This window comes from Manihot esculenta, chromosome 9, assembly GCF_001659605.2.
Source record: "Manihot esculenta cultivar AM560-2 chromosome 9, M.esculenta_v8, whole genome shotgun sequence".
Classification (NCBI taxonomy): Eukaryota; Viridiplantae; Streptophyta; class Magnoliopsida; order Malpighiales; family Euphorbiaceae; genus Manihot; species Manihot esculenta.
In genome coordinates, this window is record NC_035169.2 from 2,193,993 (window position 1) to 2,217,001 (window position 23,009).

Below are 23,009 nucleotides of genomic sequence, written 5' to 3' on the forward strand. Positions count from 1 at the left end.
TTGCCTCTTATTTTATTATTATTATTATTAATTAAATTTTATATTTTTATATACGTTTCGATTATAATTTATCGTTAAATTTTTTTGTTAAAAACTAACAGCAAGACGCGTCGTCGCCACGTGAGCAAAATTCTAATATAATTAATTATAATTTAAAAAATCAGAATTTAATTAATAATCTTTTAAAATTTAAGTTGCAATTAAAAGTTTTTTTAAAGATTTATAATTTTTTGTTATTTCTCTTAAAATTAAAATTTTTAATATTAGAAAAATAATTTACATTATTATTATAATTATAATTTTTTTAGTTTTGTTAATAATTTAGTATATTAATTTATTTTAATTTAATTCAAATTAATCTATATTTTAATTCTTTAATCAGTATTAATTATCATTGTAGTTTAAAAAAATATAATTAATAATATATATTAATTATATTTTATAATGTGTATAATTGTGATGTATGAAAATAATATATATTAATTGTATTTTATAATATGTGATGTGTTCGAAAAATAAAATTATATTGTAATTGATCAGATTTAAAAGATATATGAGGTGCACTCCGAGACTTAATCCGGTGGAAAGTGCATCTTTGTAGACTTGAGAGATCTAAGGTTCGACTCCCCCAATCCCCTATTTCAAAAAAAATATATATATATATATGTGAGGTGATAGTAAATGTAAATAATGAATTGCTTAAAATTTTAATATAAAATATAAAATTAATTTAAAGTTACATTTCAACAATTTATGTTTAAAAATATAAAATAATTATAAATATTTTTTAAAATAATATTTTTTTACTTTCAATCATATCATTAATTATATATTTTTTAAATTACAATAATAATTAGTATAGTTTAATTTAGAATTAAATTAAAATAAAATTAATATACTAAATTATTGATAAAATTGAAAAAATTATAATAATAATAATAATGTAATTATTTTTTAATATTATAAATTTTAATTTTAAAAAAAATAATAAAAAACTCCTTTAAAAAAATTTTAATTGCATTATAAATTCTAAAAATTTATTAATTAAACTCTAACTTTTTAATTAGTAATTAATTATATTTTAAATTTTTTTAATTTTTTAAATTTTGATTAATTATATTCTAAATTTTATTGACGTGATAGAGTGATGTGATAATAATATGTCAAGATCACATGATACTTTTATTAATTTTTAATAAAATTAAAAAAATTCTAAAATTCTAAAATTTTACAAGAAAATAATTTCACTTAGCTTTTATTTAAAATGATAATTTAAAAAATTTAAATGAATAAATTTTTGTGTTTGACAAAATTAATAATATAAAATTTCAATTCTCTTAAATTTTTAAAAATTTAGTTTGAATTAAAAGTAAATCTCGTCAAGGTTATAAAAATTTTGTAAAAAATAATTTCATTTAAGGTTATTTACAACAAAATTATTTAATTAATCCTTGAGAATTTATTTTTTTATATATCTCATATTTTTTTGTTTATTTTAACTTTATATTTTTTATGTTTTCTTAATTAATAATTTTTAAAATTTAGTTTAATATTAAGTGATAATTATTAAAAATTTATTACTTTTTTTTTAAAGTGTCATCTTAATTTAAATTTTTTAATGGTAAATAAATTATGTAAAGTTGAGATTTTAAATATTACAAAATTATTAATAATTATATTTAAAAATATTTTTAATTATTATTTATAAAATAAACATTTATATTTAATTTAAAAATAATAAAAAATAAATTTAAATTTATTATTGCTTTATTTAAAGTAAAATGAATTCAATTGACTTTTATCATTTTAAAATTTACTGCAAATAAAAAAAATTCTTCTATGAATTTAAAAGAATTAAATTCTATTAATAAAATTTAAATATTTTCTTACAAGAATTTCATTAGTTTTTGAAATTTTTTTATCTTTTTTATTTATTTTAATTTTAAATTTATTTCTTATGTTTTTAATGAATACCTTCTCTTTACAAATTTTAATTTAATTTAATATTAATTATTAATATCTGATATATTTATAATTAATATTAAGAAATTTATTATATTATTTTATTAATTAAAAAAATAATATATATTTTTAATGGTAAAAAATATATAAAATTTAGATTTTAAATATTATAAAAATATTAATAATGATTTTTCAACTAAATAATAAAAATTATTATTATTTATAAAAATAAATATTTTAATTTAATTTGAAAATAACAAAAATAATTAATAAATTAAATCAATTTAAATTTATTATTAATTTATTTAATATAAAAAATTTTATTTAAATTCTATTAAATTTAAATTAATTTTAAACGAGAGTTAAAAAAAATTACACTTTTAATTTTATTACCATTGCATTTTATATTTTTTTAATCAATTATAATATAACGTTTTAAATTTGTTAGAATTATACTGCTGTTATTTGTGCGGTTATAAAGTAACTTAATTATCATATCATTTCATATCGATATATTATATTATATCAGTAAATTTTAGAATTAATTGTAAAACATTATATATTTTATTTTTGTTATAATTTTATTTTATACTTTTATTTTTTATTAATTAAATTTTAATTTTTTAATATCCAACTAAATATACTCTATCATTATTTATGTAGTTAAAAATTTATAAAATTATTAAATTACTTTTTAACTATTAAATATATTTAAAAATTAACAAAAAATTTTTATCAATAATTTTATAATAATAATAATAATTTTTTATTTTATTTTAATTAAAATTATTATCAATCATTTTTCTGTATAACACGCTTAGTATTTAGTATTATTTTTAAGATTATCGATAATAAAATAATCTTATTAAATATATTAATTATGAAATATTAAAATTAATTTAAAATAATATTTAATATAATTTAATTTAATTTAAAAATAATAAAATATTTTTTAATTATTTTTTAACTCTCAAGTATAATACTAATTCACTATTTTTTTAAATTATATTAATATTTAGAGAGAATTTAAAAAAAAGTAATATATAGATTAAATATTTGATTATTTAGTCTAATTTAGTTAAATGAATGAAATAATATGTAATTTATCTAAAATTATAAATTTAGTTTTTATTTCTCTATCTCCTAAAAAAATATGAATAAAATAAATAATTATTAAAAAAATTTTATACTTTTAATTTTATTATAGTTCTATTATAAACTTTTAAATTATTATTTTTTTACTCTGAAATTTGCTGATATGGCGTGTTGACGTAGTGTCCATGAATTTCAATTGAAATAATTTTAAAAAATTATATTTTAATTGATAAAAAATTTATAAAATTTATTATAATAAAATCAAAAGTATATGATTTTTTGCACATTAACTTTTCAAATAAATAATTTTTTTATGAATATAAATGAATTAACTTTTACTAATAGAATTTAATTATTTTCTTGCCAGAAATACATACTAAACAAAAGGCTTATTGATTGAATAAAAGTTAATGATATGTCAAATATCCAACCATCCTAACGGTATTTTATTATTACATCAATTTTGTTATTAAATACATATTTGTACTCTTAAATTTTATTAAAAAAAATATTATAATACCCTAAACCTTGAAAATATTTTATGATATACCTGAACTATTGAAAAGTATAATTAAGATAATTTTATAATTCTAGTATAAGATAATATGAACTATTATCATACTTAAATATATTTCCGATACTCAAATTATTGTATAATTTCACTATTAATAGTCAATAATTTAGTTTAATAATCATACATAATGTATAATAACTGTTGGGTCTCTCTTCCTCTTTTGGACCGACTCAGAGCTCACGATAGTGCATCAAGCCGAGAGCCCGGAACATCTATAGGCAGGCCTGCTCGGCGGTTTGGGTTCGAGCCCTGGAATACATAGCAGGTCGGGTTGTACACAAGTCCAAATTTGAAAAGAAGGAAGCCAGCCCGATGATGAGAAAAGCTCCGGCCCAGTCCATATGCAGCTCTTGTCGCACGCGCATTGAGGAGAACTAAATGGCCGCCTGACATAGGTAAAAAGACTGCACCACTTTTCGTACGAACTTGCCCGATAGCAGAAAAGTCGTTAAGCGTCACTAGCAAGCCAGGAGAAAAATGATAAAAGGAAAGGGAGAGCTTACTCAATTTTCTCTGAATCTTAAATCATCAATGTATAAATTTTAAAATTAACATTCACCCTAAATTTTTTATATTCAAAAAAGTCTTTCATTCGAAACTATAAAAGACTCGCACTATCTATTAATTAGAATTCTAAAATCTTAATTCTACCGTTAAATGGTGTGTAATTAAGGTGACACATGATTTTTTTTAGAATTTATGAGTACAAATATATATTCCGTTTTATTTTTTTTATTTTTTACATTCAATATCTATTGTAGGGTGTAGTTGATAAAAATAAGAGTATGTACAATTTTTAGGTTTCAAAGTAAATGGAATATCGCTAATGGATTATATTGGAATCGAAAATATTGTTGCAAATGGACTTACACTTACTATTTAATTCAATACTTATTTTTATATTAAGAATTAAATTGAAATCATATTAAATTAGAATTGAACCAAAAAATCGATTTTATTATATATTTAATAAAATTAAGCAGAATAAATATTTACACTTTTAAATATTATTATAAAATTATACTTCCAGGTTTAATTCGGTCATCAGTGCATTTGAATAAATTTAAAAGATTTTAAATTTTATTCTTCTAATTCTTAATTTTCATTTCAGAAAAAAAAATATTACTATAAAATTATCGAACAACCTTAAATTTTAAAAATTTTATATATTAGAATCTAAATTAATAAATCTTTTATACTTCTTTTAAACCAATTTAAATAGAAATTTTTTTGAAGATAGAAAACGTTGAGTTACAATTTAAAAAATGTCCCTATTGTATATAATAATTATTATTAGATTATTAAGGTAAAATTATACAATAATTTAAGTATTTTATAATCCATATTATCTTGTATTAAAATTATAAATTGTCTTAATTACACTTTTAAATAATTAACGTGTATCATAAAATATTTTTAAAGTTTAAGACGTAAAAAAATTATTTTTCATAAAATTTAGAGCTATAAATATATATTTCACCTTTATATATACACTCATATGTAATTAAAATACATATAGATATATAACCTACATTATACTTACATATAAATATGTATAATTTAATATTATTTTTTATTTTATACTATTTAAAATAATTTCAATCGAAATGTATTCTTAATTATGTGAGTGAATAGCATATATTTATATAGTATAATTTTAGATATTAATTACATATATATTTTTTAATTAAAAATTATATTAATAACTACATAAAATAATATAATATTTTTACTCAAAATTAATAATATAGTTTTAATATTATTATTTAAATATTCATATTATTATTTTTAATATTGCTTTTATGTTAAAATCTTAAAATTATTTACTATTTTAAAATAAATATAAGGAGATTCTAATTTTATGTGAAATAAACAAAAATTAAACTAAATTTAAATAAAATTAAAGTTAAAATAAAATTAAAATAAAAATTAGAACCGTACTAAATTTTAATTTCAATTTTATTTCCTACAAATATAAAATTAAAGGTTTTGATTCTGATTTCAATTTTTAGCTAGAATTATACTACAATCAAAGCCAAATAATCCTAGATAAAATTGATTAATTTAAACTCACATGAACTAAAAAAATTAATTTTGATGAATAGTTATTGGTTTAATTAATATATTTATTCTAAATGTTGTCCTCAGTTTAATTTCATCAAATGATATAGAATATTAAAGAAATAAATTAATTTAAAAGAAATTAAATTGACTTCTTGTGTGTTTTTTATTTATTTAAAATAAAATTTTAAGTGAAAAAAAATTTGATTTCTTTCAAATAAGGTAATTGGCTGAAAATTTTAATTGCAATATTTTAATATAAACATTTATATTTTAGAAAAATTGATTCTACATTTATATTTAAATATAATTTTAACTAATTTTTAAAATTAAAATTAAATATAGATAATTTAATGATTAAATATGTAATTCATTCTTTTAAAAGTGATGATTTTTGTTTTTTATTATGTTATTTATCTTAAAATAATAATATATATATAATAATTAAAAATAATATGTTTATTATAAAATTTTGTTGCAAAAATAAAATTTATCTTAAATTACTATTATCTTTCAAATTAAATATATGATTATAATTAAATATGAGAAGTGATGTTTTTTGGACTACTGTACTTTCACCGTCTAGAGTGTAGCGTTCAGCTACCTGACGAAGCAGCGAAATTTGTATTTACCTCAACTGCCTTCTTAAAATACTTTATATTTAAATAGAGTATTTTAGTATTGCCTTTAGGGATGTCAGGCGGGCGGATTTTCATGAGTACTCGATCTGCCTAAACCTTATTAAGATGGATTTGAAATTTTATAAAATGGATTTGGACGGGTTCGGATTTGAAAAATTTTATCCGTCTCGGATTTAGGTAGGGTTCGGGATTAGGTGATCGGGTACCCGTTACCCGAACCCGATTAGCTATACTAATAAAACTAATTCTAATTCCGTATTCCATTTTTCATTTTACTATACTGCTCTCTCTCTCTCGGCGCCTCTCTCCCCCGCTTCCCTTCCCTCTCTCCCCACTTGACTGATAAAACAGTATTCAAACTTAAAGAAATAAATAAAATTACACTAAATTAAATTAATTTAGTTATTATAATATAAATTTTTCTAGGTTTAATCTCACTAATAATATTTCACACTCTTAAATTGAAAAAATAAAATATATGTATTGCCTCCACAACTAAAAATCAAATTTGATTCTAATTTACAATTTTAATTTGATTCTAACCACTTTATATAGTTCCAACTCAATTTCATTTTTTTATTAAAATATATTTTTTAATAAAAAATATATTTTAATACATTATAATAAAATATTTAATTATAAAAATATAACATGTTAAGGCATAACCATGAGGCCTGCGAACTTAAATTAATTTTTTTTTTCAATATAATGTTCCGCCAGTATGGCTAGAGGTACAATCTCCGGCTAGCCATACCACCCAAAAAACTGGGGATTTTATCTATTTGGTAAAATTCAATACATCTTTTGAGCAATTTACAATTTATTTCTTGAATTTTTCTGTACTCAATAAATTAATTTTTATATTTTTAAAATTTAAATATTTAAATCTCTTCATTCAAAAAATATTTTTTATTCATTTAAAATGTTAAATAAAAAATTAATAAGTCATAAACTTTTTTCTAAAATATCCTTTATGAACTTCCACAACCTACGTAGTGGAGCCACAATTTATAACTTTAAGCATAAGTCGTCCTTCTCATTATTTTATTTATGGGCTTCTAGCAAGTTTGTGTATTTAGATTTTTTTAAATTATTAGTGTTTTAATGAGTAATAATTGAGGAATAAAAATATTTAAAATTAATTGAATTTGATAATTTAAATTGTAGTTGATATTATAATATTAATATTATTAAAAAGTAAAATTTATTATAAAATGATAATTGAAAGATTGAAAATATTTAATATTTATTGAATTTATTTATGAGATTAAAGTTTATTATAAAATAATAATTGAAGAATTAATAGCTTAATATTTATTGAATTTTTCATTAACATTACTTAGGGATATTAAATTGTAATTTTTTTTCACTATTTAATAAATTTTATTTCAGTATCTCTATTTATTAAAAAGCTCCAAATACAATCAAATTGTCCTAAGAGTTATATTGAGAAGCCGGTATTAATGGGATATAAATAGATAGAGTATTCATCAAAATTAAATTAATTATAATCTAAATATTTAAATTAATAATATTTAAATCTGCTTTGAATTTAATTAAAAATTAATCTAAATACTCTATTTTATTTTAAATCTGATTATTATTATTTGAATAAATCGAATTTATTTATTTTTATATATTTTAATTAATAATTTATATAAAAAATATTTTTTATTAATAATTTTTATTTAAAAAATTTAATATTTCTAAAAAATATTTCAATTTAATTTTTTAAATAAAAATATATAAAAAATATATAAATATTATTATAAAAAATATATTTTTTTATATTAAATTAATTATTTATATAAATAAATTTAAATAATAGATATCTGTATAATCTACAATCAGTATTATTTTTTAAATGTAAATACATTGCAAACCGATTATAATTACCTACATCCGTTTCTATTAGAGCTCAATTCCGAAAATACCCATCTGTTGCCATCTGGGTATTAACCGGTAAAAGCTCAAACGCCTAGCAGCAGGGAGGAGATGGCGCCGATGTCTTCTTCTTCAAAACTCAAAATTTGAGAATTATTTTGTTCTAAAATCTAAAACCTTATCACGAAGAAAATGACGCTATTCCTTCACTCTCTTCGTCTCAATTCTTTCGCAAGATTTCGCCTTTGCTCTCTCTTCCCTCCTCTCCCTCAGGTTTCTCCTCAGCTTTGCTCTCTAGTTTGGTGAACTTTGTTTATAATTGTGTTCACCTTTATTATTACTATTATTATTTAAAATAGATATTATAACCTTGTTTTCTGCCAGAATGGAAGAAGAGATGCTACCACTTGTGTTGGGAGGAAAGCCCGACTTCTATGTTCTGTTGGTAAGGAGAGACTTCTTGTACGCATTTCAACATACAGTTGCTGTAATTTATAAATTCATTTTTGTGGTTTTTTCTATTAAGGGATTCCCTAATAAGATTTTTTTTTATGGGTGTCAAATATGTGGACTCACCTGCAACTGTATGCAGGTGTATCAGCTGAGTCAACCCTTTGAAACATGTTGGTTTAAGTATGCTCCTACTCAATGCCTCAAATATGGTTATTGGATATTTAGAACTATCTCATAGCAACGTGCATGCTGATGAAATTTAATGCTTTGTGTTTGTGGTTGGTTGAACTCTATTTGAAACTTGTATTTCTGGAGGTGCTTATGAGATGGCCTCTTTACAGTGTTTATATCTAATATTTCTAGCTTTTTAAATAAATATATGTGAGATGACTGATAATCAATAAGATTTATGCTGATTCTGGCTGTAAATGCATTTCAGTTTGGTGATGTAGTCCAATTAATTTAATCACAAATGCTTTTGTATTTCCAGCAAATGTTTCAGAATTTTTTGAATGTGATCAACTCCATGATGATATAGAGTCAACAGAGAAAGATGCTGCCCTTCGTCTGGCTCTCACTCAACTTGCTGGTGAATTTGGTAGAGAGTCTATGTTGTCTTTGCGGCGGTTTTTCAGCTCAAGGCATGCTCCTGTGATACCTACTGGCTCATTGAAGCTTGATCTCGCACTTGGCATTGGTGGATTACCTAAGGTAGTTTTCCTTTATAGCACTTAGCACCTTTTCTTCTTTGGTGCTTTGCTATTTCCGTGGAACTGGTACTGAAACTGAGGTCTATGCATTCTTTTTCAGTGTTCCAAAGTTACTTCTCTGGCATATCAATGCTTAAACTCAAGGTCTTTTGGGATGTGAACATTGAGTTTGTTTGAAGAAAGCATTACTGGATTTTTAATGAATGTTTATTTGCTAAGACATATAGTATTTTTACATCAACTCCTTGTGAAAAATAGAATGTCATTATTACAACATGATGAACTCCACTAGAGAACCTTGCACTCTTCAGGGAAGAATGGTTGAAATCTATGGGCGAGAAGCTTCAGGGAAGACGACGCTTGCACTTCATATTATCAAGGAAGCTCAAAAGCGTGGTGGTATGTGCTTATATTTTCGTCAAAACTTACTTTGTGATTAAAAAAAAAAAAGTACTTAGTAACATGGCTTGCATAACTTTTGCCAACTATTGCAATTTGTAAATTAGGCACTTGAGATGAATACAAGAACATTTTGGTTAATTGCAATTGGAATAAAGCATGATAAAATCAATAAAGCATGTGATTGCTCTAGTTCTCACTTGTCAATATCAAATTTTTAGCATATTTACTAATAAAAATTGAACTCAATATCAATTTATTTCATTTGTCTAAACTCCATTCCCCTTTTCTGTGGCATAAAAGTTTAATGGCTAGCTAATGCATTTCCTATCTTCTTCTATGTCATATATTGTTCACTTTTTTTATGCTTGCTATTCCATTAGGCCATATTAGTGGAAGGAGTCCAGTATCTTGAAAGTTTTATATGTTTATAATGCGGTCTGTCTTTTATTCTTTTGGTTTACAAGGAGGACAATGGGGGACTCAAAATTGAAATTTTGTATAAGTTGAGACATCTGCCTTTGGGCCAAAGAATGTGGGTGCCTTGTACAATGTGGTCCTTGAACAATAATTTCATGCAATCAAGTATTTGAACAATAAATTTGTGATAATTTATACCTTCTAGTCAACTAAACCCATTTCCAGTCTTCAATCAAAGTTGGGTATACCTATATATTTTATATCTTTAGAAATATTGCTCGCTCAACAACTGATATGGCTAGTGAACCAACTAGTAATAGTGGGCTGTTGGGCTTAGGAAGGGCTTTTTTTGCTAAAATCATTTTCTAATAAACTTGTCATATTAGTTTTTGTGGGTCCACTGTATTTATGGCTCTTGTCAATTGGTCTATTACATTATTTGACATTATTTGAGAATAAGGCTATAAACAAGTAGAGTAGAGCTTTCAAACACCCATTAGATTTTCATTGAACTTGAGCTTGGCTCACATTTGGCTCATTTATAGCTCTTGCAAACTCAAGGTAGAGCTTGACTTATTAAGCTTAATGACACAAGCCCATCAGGCTAAGTCTACACTAGGAGGAGGAAAAGAAACGCAAAGACTGTTAAATTGGTAGTCTTCTAGAATGGAATGGACAGATGAAATATTATATGGGGACCAAAATGAGGAGGGAAGGACAGCCGTTCTCGAAAAGCCTATTTATCAAGGAAGGCATGCAGTTTTCACCTAAAAACTTTTGTTGAGAATTCAGCCATAGTCTGGGCTGGTTATTCCAGATTTTCTTTGTCTTTTGTTCTTGTTATTGTAATTGGGAAGAGTAGAAACTGAGGGTTATTTTCTCATTATATTGAAGCTTATTCTGCCTCTTGAAGAGCTATTAATACAATTCTATCATCTCTTCCTTCATTCTTTCTTGTTTTTAATTGCTAACTCTATCAAATTGGTCCGACCTTGCTGGCCCTTGTTTTCTGTCTTGACCGAATGCCCAGTACTCGAATGGATTCGCTTGTTGATGCGATGGAGAGGAATTTTTAAGCTGTCGAAGAAGGGATACGTCAGTTGCATACTGATAAGGATAAGAATGATAAAGTTGTCTGAAGTTCTTGAAGGACCCTTAACCACTCTAATAAAACGGAAATCAGTCGAGGGGGACGGTTACCTCCTTTCTCGTACTCCAACCAGTGGCCAAACTTTCCAGAATCAGAACCCCTCACCCATAGCCACTTTTGATGACCTCCAACTTTCTGCTAAAAAGGTCGAAATGCCGACATTCAATGGAGAGGACCCTATTGGGTGGCTGGTTCATGCAGACTAGTATTTCCATGTCCACCATACACATGTAATAATGAAAGTTTCTCTTGCTCTTGTCTGTATGGAAGGCCCGACACTACATTGGATGTGCTGGTTATACCAACGCCATCCGGAAAAGTCTTGGGAATGTTTTTCCCTAGAGTTGCTTCAGTGTTATGGCTGAGATTCTTTGGCCAACCCCTTTGAACGGCTTGCCGCACTTCTATAGGAAGGATCTATTGATAGCTTCATTGATGAATTTGTTGCTCGTGCTTCTCAGGTAACTGGTCTCTCTAATCAACATTATTCGAGTTATTTTTTGAATGGCTTTAAACAGAGATTCGTATGAGAATCTGCTCCCATGATACTACTAATATTCAGCGAGTCATGACTGGCTTGAGAAATCGAAAGAGAACTCCACCATCACCCTTGCCCATCTTCTTCACCATCTTCTGTTTGCACTGCACATCGGTGGAACTCTTCTTCTAGCCCATCGTCTAAGCCCATTACCACAAGTCTTTCCAAAAGCCCAACCCTTCCTTACTCTGTTGATCCTTAAACCTCTGGCCCTAACTCTCCCTAACTCTTCCAAACAAGATAAGGAAACCTCTGAATCCTTTCTTACTTCCCGTCGCAATGTTTTGCCTTCCACAAATACCTCTCCCAAATCATCTTCTTCCTCCCGTGCCACTTCTTCCTCTGTTAATCGCAATCGCAGTACTTGCCCTTACTCCCATAAGGAATTTCTTGATGTACGAGCGAAAGGGCTTTGTTACAAATTTAAACAACCTTACCACCCTTTACATGATTGCCCTAATAAGCCCATTTGAGCTCTCATTATGGGGGATGATGAGGACATTCCTCCGGACGTACTAGAACCATACCGGTTCATCTCTCCTATAGTTGCTCTAATGGATCATGTTTAGGAAGGTCATTTTGCTCATATGGAACTTTTACTTTACTATGTAGGTGGTATCTCTCGATCGCGCACCATGAAGCTACAAGCTACAATCAACAACCATCCATCAATGCTAATGATTGATAGTGGTGCTAGCCACAACTTTATTGCTAATCATTTTGTCTCTACTCTGACTTTCAGTACGGGAAACATTACCATTTGGCGTGCGTTTAGGCGATGGGCTCTATCCTGATCATTACTGATTGCTATCTATTCTTTTAGGGGGAGTTGATCTTATTTGGGGGTTGCATGACTGGAAACTCTGGATGATGTTAAAGTCAATTGGTCTAATATGTCCATGCAATTTTACTACAACTATTGGCTGGTTAGTCTCACAGGTAACCCTTCACTCATTAAAGCACTAGTTTCTTTCTCTTCCTTGCTGAAATTATCTAGTGTAGATTATTGTGCCTTGTTATGGGATACCTCACAGCAAATGGCTTTGAATTTGGTACCATCCGATCTCACAGTTATTCAAGTAGACCAATTGAATGTTTTCTCAGAACCCTAGGGCTTGCTTACTCCTCGTTCCACTGATCATCATATTCCTCTCCAATGAGGTGTTGGCCCTTGAGTTGTCTAGCCCTACCACTTAGGTCACTCTCAGAAGGATGAAATTGAAAAGTTGGTTCAAGAAATGCTCCATGGTGGTATCATTTAACCCAACTCCAACCCATTCTCTAGCTCCGTTCTGCTTGTCCGAGAAAAGATGGGAGCTGGAGATTTTGTGTAGATTATTGAGCTTTGAACAGAGTCACAATCCCATTCAGATACCCTATTTCAGTCACTATACAGTGCTAAATTTTTCTCTAAAATTGATCTTCGCTTCGGATATCACCAATTTCGGATTCAACCTATTGATATTGCTAAGATTGTCTTTCGCACTCATTTAGGCCATTATGAGTTTCTCGTTACGTCATTTGGCCTCACGAATGCACCAACAACTTTTCAGGTTACCCTAAATAATCTGTTTCGGCCATTCTTTTGCAAATTTGCCTTGTTTTTTTTTTAATGATATTTAGGTTTATAATTCTTCTTGGAGTGACCATCTGATTCATTTACAACAGGTTCTTCACCTCTTACAACATAATCAGTTTGTGGCTAACAGTAGAAAGAGCTGTTTGGGCAGACAATAATTGGAATACTTGGGTCATATTATTTCCTCCCACGGCGTAGTCATGGATCCTTCCAAAATCAGTAGTATTCTTAATTGGCCTACACCAAGATTTGTCAAAGTTGTCTGGGGATTTCTAGGCCTCACCTGGTATTATCGGCACTTTATTAAGGATTATGGCAAAATCGCCTATCCTCTTATACAACTGCCTTACAAGGAACACAATGCTACCTTTCATTGGCCTTCTCAAGCCCAACAGGCCTTTGTAGAATTACAACAAGTAGTTACTACAGTTCCTGTTCTTGCTGTGCCCAATCTCAACAAACAATTCACTTTGGAATGTGATGCTTCTAGCCGTGGCCTTGGAGCTGTCCTCATGTAAGGCAAACACCCATTGCCTACTACTATAATGCACTCTCTCCCGTTGCATTGGTGAAATCAACATATGAAAAGGAGCTTATGGTGCTGGTCCTTGCCATTCGCTATTGGTGTCCTTACTTGATTGGTAGAAAATTTATTATTTACTCTAATCAGAAAAGCTTGCGCCATTTATTAGAACAACCTATTATTACACTGGCGCAACAATATTGGCTGGCTAAACTACTTGGCTATAATTTTGATATCATCTATAAACCTGGTGCTTCCAGTCGGGTTGCTGATGCGCTTTCACGGTGTATTGAAGTTGTGGAATGCGATACACTGTCCATGCCACAATGTATTGATTTATCATGATTGGATGCAGCTATCCCGGTAGACTCCAAACTGGGTCAAATTATTTCGGATTTGACTAAAGATCCTCAGTGTCATCCCCATTACTCTTTTATTCAGCAACGACTCTTCTATAAAGGCAAGTTAGTCCTTCCCTCTACTTACCCTAATATTTCTAACTATTTTCAAAATTCCATTCTACTACAATGGGCGGCCATTCTGGTGCCTACAGAACGTATAAGCATTTAGCTACCAATCTCTATTGGAAGGGTATAATGAAGTCTGTTCAGAATTATGTAGCTCAATGCCTTGTCTGTCACCGACATAAGTATCAATTCCCCGCTGGCCTATTGCATCCATTACCTATTCCTGCTGCTGTTTGGGATGATATCTCCATGGATTTCATCACGGGCTTGCCTAAATTTGCTGGTTATGAGTGTATTCTTGTCGTGGTGGATTGACTCTCCAAATATGGCCAGTTTATTCCCCTCAAGGATCCTTTTACGGCCAAATTAGTGGCTGAGTTGTTTGTACAACAAATTGTTCGCCTCCATAGCCTTCCTGCTTTCATTGTCAATGATAGAGATCCCATTTTTCTAAGCAATTTTTGACGAGAATTGTTTCAGTTATCAAGCACTAAATTGCAGTTAAGCACCGCTTATCACCCAGAAGGCGGTCAAACGAAAGTTTTGAACTGCTGCTTGGAGACATATGTTCGCTGTTTTGCTTCAGAACAACCTCGGAAGTGGTCTCAATGGTTAGCTCGGGCAGAATTTTCCTACAACACCGGCTTCCACTCTGCAACTTGTATGACCCCCTTTGAAGCTGTCTATAGTCAATGTCCCCCTTCCATTCTCCAATATTTGCCTCTCGAAACCAGAGTCGAGACTGTAGCTCACCCATTGTTGGACAAAGATGAAATTTTGAGACAATTGCACTTCAATCTTACTTGGGCCGAACTGTGCATGGTTAAGACAGCCAATGCACATTGAAGATTTGGTATTCCTCAAATTACATCCCACACGTCAAACATCTCTTCACAATAGTCATTCCCAAGCTTTCCGCATGATATTTTGGCCCTTTCCGCATGATATTTTGGCCCTTTCCGCGTCCTTGCCAATGTTGGACTTGTAGCTTATAAACTACAACTTCCCTCATAATCCAAAATCCATCCATTCTTCCATGACTCAGTTAAAAAAATCTATTGGCCACCACCCTGCCTTAACTGAGTTGTCAACTGACATGGTTACGGATGATTCCATTACCGAACCTGAAGAAATAGTAACCTTTAAGGACAATCCTAATGATTCACACCTGGTCTTGATACATTAGAAGGGCAAGCCTTTGAAAGAAGCTACTTGGATGAACATAGTTGATTTCTATAATCAATTTCCAGGCCAGAGCCTTGTGGACAAGGCTGCATTTCAAGGGAATGGCAATGATACAAGCCCATCAGGCTACAAGAAGAATGGGCATGGTATACTCAAGAGTCTACACTAGGAGGAGCAAAAGAAATGTAGAGACTATTAAATTGGCAGAGTCTTCTAGAATGAAATGGACAGAGGAAATATTCTGTGGGCACTAAAATGAGGAGGGAAGGATAGCTATTCCTGAAAAGCCTATTTATCCATAGAACCGTTAAGAGGAAGGCATGCAATTTTCACCTAAAAACTTTTGTTGAGATTTCGGTCATAGTGCTGGGCTGGTTACTCCTGATTTTCTTTGTCTTTTGTTCTCGTTACTGTAATTGGGAAGAGCAGAAACCGAGGGTTATTTTCTCATTGTATTGAAGCTTATTTTGCCTCTTAAAGAGCTATTATGTTAAATTTGGGCCAGGCCTAACTCACCCCAAAAGCTAGCTCAAGGGGGAGGAGTGCCTATAGTCCATATAAGGGGCACGTTACTCCTTTCCACAACCGATGTGGGATTCAACACACCCCCTCACGCCCAGAATTTTTACTGGTGCGTGGCACATTTATGGGGCGCCCAACATCGGATGGGGAGGCTCTGATACCATGTTAAATTTGGGCCAGGCCTATCTCACCCCAAAAGCTAGCTCAAGGGGGAGGAGTGCCTATAGCCCATATAAGGGGTACATTACCCCTTTCCACAACCGATGTGAGATTCAACACACCCCCTCACGCCCAGAATTTTTACTGATGCGTGGCACATTTATGGGGCGCCCAACATCGGATGGGGAGGCTCTGATACCATGTTAAATTTGGGCCAGGCCTAACTCACCCCAAAAGCTAGCTCAAGGGGGAGGAGTGCCTATAGCCCATATAAAAGGCACATTACTCCTTTCCACAACCGATGTGGGATTCAACAAATACAATTCTATCATCTCTTCCTTCATTCTTTCCTGTTTCTAATTCCTAACTCTATCACTTTATGAGCCATGTTATACAGTATAGGAAAAAACTTTTTATGACTTCTATTAGTTATTATCTAAATGCCATTTAATGATACAACAACAACAGCAACAAAAATTAAGCCTTAATGCCAAACTAGTTGGTTATATGCCCATTTAATGATGAGGTAAGCAAATCAAAATAATTAAATTAGTGACGCCTTGTATTACAGTACAATGGCAATAAATTATACTAAAGAAAGATTCTCCTTCCTTTATTCTTTTCTTTTCTTTTTAATTGTTCCATGAAATTTTCTGCTAAAATAATTTACTTTGAAGTTTCCTATCTTTCAATATTCTCTCTAAACATTGTTAATAGCTTGCACTTCCTTCCTTGTATTGACTTGGATGGGATAATTGAGAAGGATATAGTCATTTTGATTCTTGTTCAATGCCACAGAGTATGGCAGTATAAAGGAGTCTTTACCAAAAGGAAAATGCATCATAAGAAATGTTAATTTATAATAGTAATTTTGTCTGCTTGTTTGAAAGTAGTATTTTATTTTGTTTTTCCTCTTTTAATTTATAGTGATATAATAAGGCACTTTTATGACCTAGTTTTTAATACCTAGGAGTAATTATATTTTTTAATATCTAGGCTGCAAGAAGTTGAATGTTATTTTTTGTTCATTGTACTAACTTTTTTTCAGGATACTGTGCATATCTTGATGCTGAGAATGCATTGGACGCTTCATTTGTAGAATCAATGGGAGTAAACACAGATAATCTTCTTATTTCTCCTCCAGATTCAGCTGAAAGATTGTTGAGTGTAGTTGATACACTGACCAAGAGTGGTTCTATTGATGTGATTGTGGTTGATAGTGTAAGTTTCATTTTCATGAATACACATTCCCTCACACACATATGCCTTCTTGCACGCCTATCTTGACAGTAATGCTAGTAAGGCTTGTAATGCTCCTTCCAGCTGTGCTTCTATTTAATTTCTGTGGCTTTCAGTACTTCAAATGAGCTTAGTACTTCTTAGATTGTCATTTTATTCATCGCAAAGATTCCATTTCTCTATATAACTTTCTCTATATGAATATGTTATGCCAAAGCTGTTGGTGAACAGAATAATCTATCAGTTTTTTGAAAAATGGACAATTTTTCGCATATTTTCCATCATCCGTATGCCAAAAGGCCATATGCCCTGGTTGTTCTCTCTCTTTCCCTCTCTCTCTGCCCCATATTCACTGAACACATTTAACTGCAGCTATGAACTTGTAGGCTTTTATGCTGTCATCTCTTGATTCTTTTGAATTCTCCATATCGCTGTGAACCATCATTGCAGCACACATATCATGTATGTTCAGTCCAGTATAGCATTGCAGTCTCTAGTTGGATCAACTGCACTGCTGACATTAATGTTGAATAACTTAATTAAGTGGAGGCAAGGCCCGGTTAGTGCGATGGCAAGGCATCTGTACATTGATCCAATACCTTTGGATTGAAGCCCACTCTCCTTAGTCTGCCCTTGATAGGGCAAATAGATAAAGACTTTTAACCTTAGTTTTGGCATCAATGCTGGTAACTGCAACTGAATGTTTGTAGATTCTAGACAGGTTGCTTTTGTACTATAGGGGGAGTTCAATTTTCTGTTATTTAGGGAAAGAATGAGAATATACTTATCATACTTTCACCCTGGAAACCAGGTTTATTAAGTGAGTGCTTTTGATGTTTGTGAAGCCCTAGCTTATGCTTGCTTGAAGAGTGGTTAACTTGTGTCTTTAGATTTAATTTTTTATGATTTATTGAAAATGTTAAATGTTCAACAAAGAGAATTTTCTGCATTTTCCATTAAGAAAATAGCAAAAAGTACTTCGGCACAATAAAATAAGATGTACCGGTAGAACTAAACAATACTTTGGTGGTGTGTAAATTTGTTAGTTTATTGTGTGACTTTGTTACTTCAAAATGTAGAAGTTGCCTAGCCCACAAAGCTAGTGATACAGTCCCAGGTCATGGATCATGTCAAACAACAGTTGGAAACAAAAGGGGACCTGAACTTATTCTTCCCTGACCTTCTGCCCTAACTTTGAGCTCTATGAGGGAACTCTAAGCAAGCTCAATAAGAGGGCTGGCAACCTTGTAGACTCAATTAGGTGGCTAGCAATCTTCAGAGCTCAGTTCAAATTCCATCCATTCTCATTCAGTTTGTAGGTTTAAATATACATGCTGGAAGAATATAATTAGAAATTATAGAAGATTCAGGATGGCTTAATCTATTCCTATAATCTTGGGAGTGATCATAACTAATTATTGGTAACTCCCTGTAATTGTGGAGATCATTGTGTTGATTTCGCCGGTATTCCTGATCTGCTGTGCAGATCATTTTCGCTCATATGTAGTTATCTAATTCCCTCTTTATGGAGTCTCTAGTCAAATCAGCTTCACCTCGACATCTTGCAAAAGGAGCTTCAATGTGTCTAAACTGCTAACATGTCAATAGACTTTCTGAATTTTCTTTTCTGTTGAGATACTTTCTGTAAATAGCCTAGTTTGGAATGTCTCAAAGTAATTCTGATATTCCATATTTTTTTGTCATAATGGTGATAGATGCATCTATTTGGTAATCTATGTTGATGATATGATCATTACAGGAAATGATCATGATGAAATCTCTCAGCTTAAGCAATATTTATTCAATCATTTTCAAACTAAAGACCTGAGAAAATTGAAGTATTTCTTGGGGATTGACGTGTCACAGTCTAAAATAGGTATTGCGATTTCTCGATTGAAATATGCTTTGAATATATTGGAAGAAACATGCATGTTAGACTATAGACATGTGGACATTCCCATGGATCCAAATGTAAAATTTATTCTTAAACAGGGGAGCCACTTAAAGATCCTGCTAGATACAGAAGATTAGTTGACAAAATCAATTATCTCACTATCATGCAACTAGATATTTTCTTTGCCGCAAGTGTGGTTAGTCAATTTCTTCAAGCCCCATACAATAGTCACTGGGATGCAGTCATTTCTATTCTTAGATATATCAAAGGAGCTCCAGGGCAGGGTCTATTCTATGAGGACAATGGTCGCTCACAAATTGTTGGCTATTCTGATGCATATTGGACAGGTTCTCCTTCAGATAGACGATCTACTTCAGAATATTGTATTATGATTGGAGGGAATCTTATATTCAGGAAAAGTAAAAAACAGGGTGTGGTTGCAGGATTAAGTCCAAAAGCAGAATATCGAGCTATGGCTCTGGCAACATGCGAACTCATTTGGTTGAAGCAACTCCTTCAGGAATTGAAATATGGCGATACTGGCCAAATGAAACTGATATGTGATAATCAAATTACTCTCCATGCGAAACATATAGAGGTGGATTGTCATTTTATTAAGTAAAAGATTGAGTCGGGATGCATTTCTACTAGCTTTGCCAACTCAAATTATCAACTAGCTGATGTTTTCATAAAATCTCTTCGGGGTTCATGAATGGAATATATTTATAATAAATTTAGAGCATATGACATGTACGCTCTACCTTGAGGGGGAGTGTAGAGATACTTTCTATAAATAGCCTAGATTTATAGTGATTGTGTGCATAATTAGGAATATGATTGTGTGATATGATTGAGACATGATTAGGCATATAGGAAATTAATTTATTCTTGTAAGTAGTATATATACCCCAATTGGCAGGGGAATTAATCAAGCATCTTTCTCTCAAATTCTCTGTTTTCCCCTCCTTTTTCATCTCTGTTTCAACTTTAATAGGCAAAAGATTGAGTTGAGATGCATTTCTACTAGTTTTGTCAACTCAAATGATCAGCTAGTTGATGTCTTCACAAAATTTGAAGTTCACGAATCAAGTATATTTATAGCAAGTTTGGAGTATACAACATGTATGCTCTGGCTTGAGGGGAAGTGTTGAGATACTTTTTGTAAATAGGCTAGATTTGTAGTGATTGTGTGCTTAATTAGGTGTTTAAATTATGTGATATAATTGGGATATGGTTAGGCTATAATTATGAAGTTGATTTATTTTATTTTTAAGTGTAAGTAGTATATATACCTCAATTGGTTTGATGTTCAGAATTTTACTGGTGCATTACATATTTATGGAGTGCCTATGGCCCATATAAGGGCACATTATCCCTTTCCACAACCGATGTGGGATTCAACACACCCCCTCACGCCTAGAATTTTACTGGTGCGTGACATATTATTTATAGGAGGCTTAAATTTGGGTCAAACCTAAATCACCCCAAAAGTTAGCTCAAGGGGGAGGAGTACCTGTGGTCCATATAAGGGGCATATTACTCCCTTTTTACAACCGATGTGGGATTAAATAATATTACCCCTTTCCACAATTTACGTGGGATTCAACAATCATAAAAGCTGTTTATGTTGGCAATTTCTCCACATATTTTAATATGTTGATTGCTGCTTTCTGTTGTGTGCTATTGGAGCCTTTGTTGGTGGTATTTTGTAGGAACACTTCAACCATCTCCCACCTCTTCCAGATACTTGCATGCTTAATATTGTTTTCCATATATGCTGTTGACAGGTAGCTGCTCTTGTTCCCCAACATGAGCTTGATACTTCGATTATAAGCGTACAGGACACACGATCAAGAATAATTAGCCAAGCACTTCGGAAAATTCATTATTCTTTATGCCAGTCTAAAACCCTTATCGTATTTCTTAATCAGGTCCAGGCCCAGTTTCATACAAGAATTTTTGTTCTCATGACATGATTGTGTTATACAAATTATAGGAGGTGACGTTCATCTTTTATTTTGTCTTCTGAATCCAGGTTAGATCAAATGTGAAGTCAGGAAAAGGTCTAGGATGTGTGGGTGAGGACACTTGCGGGGGAAATGCCTTAAAATTCTATTCAGCTGTACGGTTGAGAATGGTAAAAACAGGATTGCTCAAGACTGAGGATAAGGTACAACTTCTAAGATTACTACTAATGAGGAGCTTGAGAAACTATCAGGGTCCTTGGAGATATATTATTTGCTCGAGCACTTGAACTTGATGTTTGCTTAATATCTTGCTGGAAGGCTTCTGTGCTTTCTCTAGATTATCATCTCAGATTCTTTGTGAATTTCCGTACATTTTCCTCTTATCTGTTTTTAATTAATTAATTGATTATTGTTTCTTGCTGCAATTTTCCGCTATTTTGGCCATCGTAATTTTTATCTTATCATTTTTAAGTCAAGCTTTTGTCATTCTTTGTATCTTGAGGCTTTCAACTTCTTACAGTTATACAAAAAATTTGTTCTTTAGGCAACTGGCCTTGCAGTTTCTGTTCAAGTGGTGAAAAATAAATTGGCGCCTGCAATGAAAAAAGCTGATATTGGGATACAGTTCGGCAGAGGCTTTCGAAGTGAATCTGAGATCTTGGAGTTGGCTTGTGAACATGAAGTTATCATGAAAGATGGAAACACCTACCTTATTGAAGGAGAGGTTATCAGCGACAAACATGCAGCTGAAGGATATCTTTCTGAAAATTATGAGGTTCTTGATAGAATAGTTGTGGCTTTGAGAAGACAATTGTTTGGAAGATAGATAATATGTTACGCATATGACTGCATTAACTCTACTCCTAAGAAACAGGAAATCTCAACTTAGACATTCCAATTTGGCTATGGACTTGCATATACTGGGAAACTATCCGATTGAGAATTTGAATTTACAAGTGCATAGCAATTGCATCAGAGCTTTATTTGCTAAGATTGAAGGCTTACTACTGGAATTAGATGAGTTTTGCAGGTTGAGGCATATGACATTACCAGCTTCAAAAGTGCATTTCCCAGCATTGTTGTACGCATTATTCATGTAGGTTAACTGTAGCTTTCCCTCAAAATCTGTTAGAGGTTCGGCATTGTATGAAAACTGTATATTTACCTTTTATAAACTTATGAAAATTTCCCAGCATTGTTGTACGCATTACTATTTTTGTTTTTTATTTTTTGTATAATTCTTGAAGTTTTTGTGATTCTGCATCTATGATGGATGGAAGTACCATTTCTATATAGAAGATAAGGTTCGTTCTTGGTACAAATTAAAAAGTAAGAAACCAATTGCAAAAATGATTCAGATTCGTTTAGTTTTCAAAACCCAGATAATTCAAATACGATCCTCGTATTTGCACTTTTAAATTGAGCAAATTATTTGATTTGGAGCAGGGCTATGACGCTTGCTTTAAGCGGTAAAGATAAATTAGGGTTTACAAATGGTAGTATGAAAATTCCTCTTGCTAGATGCTGTAAGTACAAACTAGGATAATAATAATAATAATAATAATAATAATAGAAAAATCTTATTTC

General features: G+C 30.5%; 1 protein-coding gene across 2 annotated transcripts; it reads left to right on the top strand.

Moving 5' to 3' along the window:
* The first annotated feature begins 8,277 nt into the window (after positions 1–8,277).
* LOC110623532 (DNA repair protein recA homolog 2, mitochondrial) lies at positions 8,278–22,629 on the top strand. 2 transcript variants are annotated; one of them, XM_021768515.2, is made up of 8 exons: positions 8,280–8,490; positions 8,602–8,662; positions 9,161–9,381; positions 9,692–9,779; positions 17,371–17,543; positions 21,243–21,386; positions 21,491–21,625; positions 21,967–22,629. In XM_021768515.2, the coding sequence occupies exons 1-8, from the start codon at positions 8,410–8,412 to the stop codon at positions 22,246–22,248; spliced, it is 1,185 nt and encodes a 394-aa protein (XP_021624207.1). In that variant the 5' UTR covers positions 8,280–8,409; the 3' UTR covers positions 22,249–22,629. The 2 variants fall into 2 exon arrangements, with proteins under 2 accessions (XP_021624208.1, XP_021624207.1); XM_021768516.2 differs by lacking the exon at positions 21,243–21,386 and having other exon boundaries at positions 8,278–8,490.
* The last annotated feature ends 380 nt before the right edge of the window (positions 22,630–23,009 follow it).

What these genes read in the sequence shown, in the direction of transcription:
- LOC110623532 (XM_021768515.2), top strand. Translation starts at nt 8,410, where the DNA reads ATGACGCTATTCCTTCACTCTCTTCGTCTCAATTCTTTCGCAAGATTT. An exon ending in CCGACTTCTATGTTCTGTTG is followed by an intron (nt 8,663 to 9,160) that starts GTAAGGAGAGAC and finishes TTGTATTTCCAG; the next exon opens with CAAATGTTTCAGAATTTTTT. An exon ending in GCATTGGTGGATTACCTAAG is followed by an intron (nt 9,382 to 9,691) that starts GTAGTTTTCCTT and finishes TGCACTCTTCAG; the next exon opens with GGAAGAATGGTTGAAATCTA.